Genomic DNA, 2,941 nt, shown 5'->3' with positions numbered 1-2,941 from the left:
TCTTGAGCTCAAGCAATCCACCCACCTCGGCCTCCCGGAGTGCTGGGATTACAAGTGTGAGCCGCTGGACCTGGCCCGAAGGAAGAATTTTATACATGTCATTCGAATTGTTCCCATAGCATCCTGAAAAGTTGTCCATGACAAATTCAGTTTAATTGCCTATTTGTCTCTTTATTCGGCACATCAGTTTGGCCCTCAGCACCTACCCATAGTCCTTGAGGTCCAGGGTGTGCAGCTCCAGCTGGGGCTCAGCGTGCCTGGCGCCCAGCGCACCCTGCCAGGAGAAGCGCACCAGCTTGTGGGCGCTGGAGGCTTGCGGGCCCAGATGCTCCCTCTGCACCGACACCTGCAGCAGCAGCGGCTGCCGGGGCCGGCTTAACTGCTGCCAGAAGTTCACGGCCTCGGTCACATCGAAGGTCTTCCAGCCGCTCTCGTGGACCCACACCAGCCTGAGACAGGATACCGTGGCAGAGACAGCTCTGTGAGGGGCGGGGACTGGGACCGGCTGTCCTGAAGGCCCCGGGGCGACTTTCCTCCCGCACCCTGCACCCCGCGCTGGGCCGAGCAACCCTGTCTTCCCCGCCACACCAGCCGCTGCACACACCAGCCACGACCCCCACCTGGAGTCAATGAGGGAGGTGCGGTTGGAGCCATCATCCCGGACGCGTAGCCACTTGACGGTGACCCGGGCCCGGGCGCTGCGTGGGGACAGCCCGTGCAGTGCGGCCGTGGGGACTGGCTCTTGGAAGAGCCGCAGGACCGCCTGCACCAGCTCGCTGTGAGGTGGCAGCTGCTGCTCCATGCTGAACACCAGCAGGTGCGTGTTGGCCTCGGACACCAGGAGCCTGCCGGCCACCTCTAGGGACAAAAGCAGGGTCACCAGGCCTCTCCGGATACCATAGGATCTCTGAGGTGGCAGGACCCAGGGTCCATGACCAAGATTTCCCCAATAATCCACAGGGAGAATTGGGGGGCTGGGAAGTGGGTGGACCAAGAAAGAGAACATCTCTATCCCCTAATAAGAAAAAACGATGTTGCCCTCAGGCACAGTATCCGGGAACAATCACATGGATTTAGGGCTTATTTACTAGCAACCTCCAACCTCAGTTGGAAGGGGCAGCTTTAGGAGCCTGTGCAAAGGACAAGAGCTTCACGTGTGAAGCAGTGCAGCCTTCCTTTTTTTTTTTTTTTTGAGAGTCTCACTTTGTTACCCTCAGTGGAGTGCGGTGGTGTCATAGCTCACAGCAACCTCTGACTCTTGAGCTCAAGCGATTCTCTTTCCTCAGCTTCCCAAGTAGCTGGGACTATAAGTACCCACCACAGCACCCAGCTATTTTTAGAGATAAGGTCTCACTTCAGCTCAGGCTGGTCTTGGACCTGCCAGCTCAAGCAATCCACCCTCCTCGGCCTCCCAGAGTGCTAGGATTACAAGCATGAGCCACTGCACTCGGCCGGTGCAGCCTTCTTTAGGCAAAGGGGACCAAACTGGGAGCGGGGATGGAGATTGGGAGGTCACCAGCTGTGGTCACATGTGGTCACCAGCTGGACTGTACTTTTCTAAGGGGCAGAAGAAGACCCCCGCATTTGCTTTCAGTTCTCTCTTTAGTGAGAGAGCTCATGCCTGGTGAACATTCCCAAAGGAGGAACAGGACCTGGCTGCCTATAAACAACTTTTGCAGGGCGGGATAAAATGGCAGGAACCAGTGGCACACCCTCCTTGAGGCACCAGTCAACACGTCTTCAACATCGGAGGCTTCAGGGTGGCAGCGTGGTCACCCGAGCATCCAGTCACATTGCTAACAACAGTCACCTCTGCTGCCTGTTCAGGACCAGCATCCTTATCTCCCCGGACACCCCGCACGGCCTGAGGAGGTGGCTCCCAGCCCTAGGGAGGTGAGAGGCTCCAGCAGCATCTGAGCTCAGTTGCATCCCAGACAGATGAATATTAATCAGGTATTAAACTGTATCGTTTCTATCCACAATGACTCACTTTAATGTTCGCACTGCTGGGAGACAGGTAAGACATAGACACACCCCTGTTCTAGACGAGCACACAGTCGAGAGAGATGTTAAAGCCATTTGCTCAAGGTCAGGCTCAGACCAGAGTGGCCATGTGGAAACAGACCCCAGGAAGTCCTGACTTGACCACAGCACTCTCTGAGGTCCTGCCGGGCCTGGCCTCCCACTGGCCCTGCTTTCCCTCCTCCGCCCTCCTCTTCTCCCATGTCTTAGCCCCTCCTCACTGCCCCTTGGACGGTGGCCCCCATGGCCTCCCACAGAGCCCCACAGGAGTGGGCACATCCAGCCTGCCCCACCCCCAGGATCAGGGTGCAGCAGGGCGAAGTGGCTCACCTCGGAAGTTCTGGCTGAACCTCTTCCCACGGGAGCGGTCCCCATGGCTGCGCTGTAGCAGGGCCACATACTGGGCCCTCACGTGGGCAGGGATGGCCAGCTCCCCCACATTCACCTTCTCCAGCATGGGCACCTCGCTGAGGTGCAGCTGCTGCAACAGGCTGCCCAGGAGCTGCTCCTCAGTCAGGGCCGCCCCGGGGCCAGCCAGGGACAGCATCCAGAGTGCCCAGCAGAGCCACAGGAGGCACATGGCAGTGAGAACAGAGTGGGTACGTCCCCTGAGAAGGTTCCTGAAGGGTCTCAGACCCAGCCGGGTGTGCTGAGAGCCAGGGCTGGGCCAGCTTTATAGCAGCCCCTAGGCTGGCCTGGGGTGGTGGGAGGGGGCAGGGAGGGAGGTCACACCCCTCAGACCTCCTGTGAGCTCAGCAGCCAGACAGGGCCCTGAGCCCTGAGGAGGGGGTTGTCTAGAAAGGGCAGGGCTGTCTGGAGGCCCCAGATGTCTGAGGCCTCTGGCTGTGTTGTCTGGGCAACTCAACAATATTTTTAATGCTTGTTGAATTTCCCTGCTCTTGAAAAAGGGAGGCTATTC

The 2,941-nt window shown here is 58.6% G+C and overlaps 1 protein-coding gene across 2 annotated transcripts in view; it reads right to left on the bottom strand.

Annotated features, from left to right (window-relative positions):
* LOC100958496 (left-right determination factor 2) overlaps positions 1-2,665 on the bottom strand; it is a 3,471-nt gene extending 806 nt beyond the window's left edge. Inside the window, exons 1-4 of one of the 2 annotated variants that reach the window (XM_012805896.2) lie at positions 2,353-2,602; positions 812-858; positions 621-739; positions 207-449 (exon numbers count right to left, since the gene is read on the bottom strand). In XM_012805896.2, the coding sequence (XP_012661350.1) occupies positions 207-449; positions 621-739; positions 812-858; positions 2,353-2,602 (659 nt within the window). Of the gene's footprint in view, positions 1-206; positions 450-620; positions 859-2,352 lie in introns of both variants that reach the window. The other variant, XM_003790994.3, reaches the window with a different exon arrangement.
* Positions 2,666-2,941: the final 276 nt, after the last annotated feature.

The sequence above is a fragment of the Otolemur garnettii genome, unplaced genomic scaffold, assembly GCF_000181295.1.
Source record: "Otolemur garnettii isolate 467f Iridium unplaced genomic scaffold, OtoGar3 scaffold00045, whole genome shotgun sequence".
Classification (NCBI taxonomy): domain Eukaryota; kingdom Metazoa; phylum Chordata; class Mammalia; order Primates; family Galagidae; genus Otolemur; species Otolemur garnettii.
This window is presented reverse-complemented; position numbering and strand designations above follow the sequence as displayed.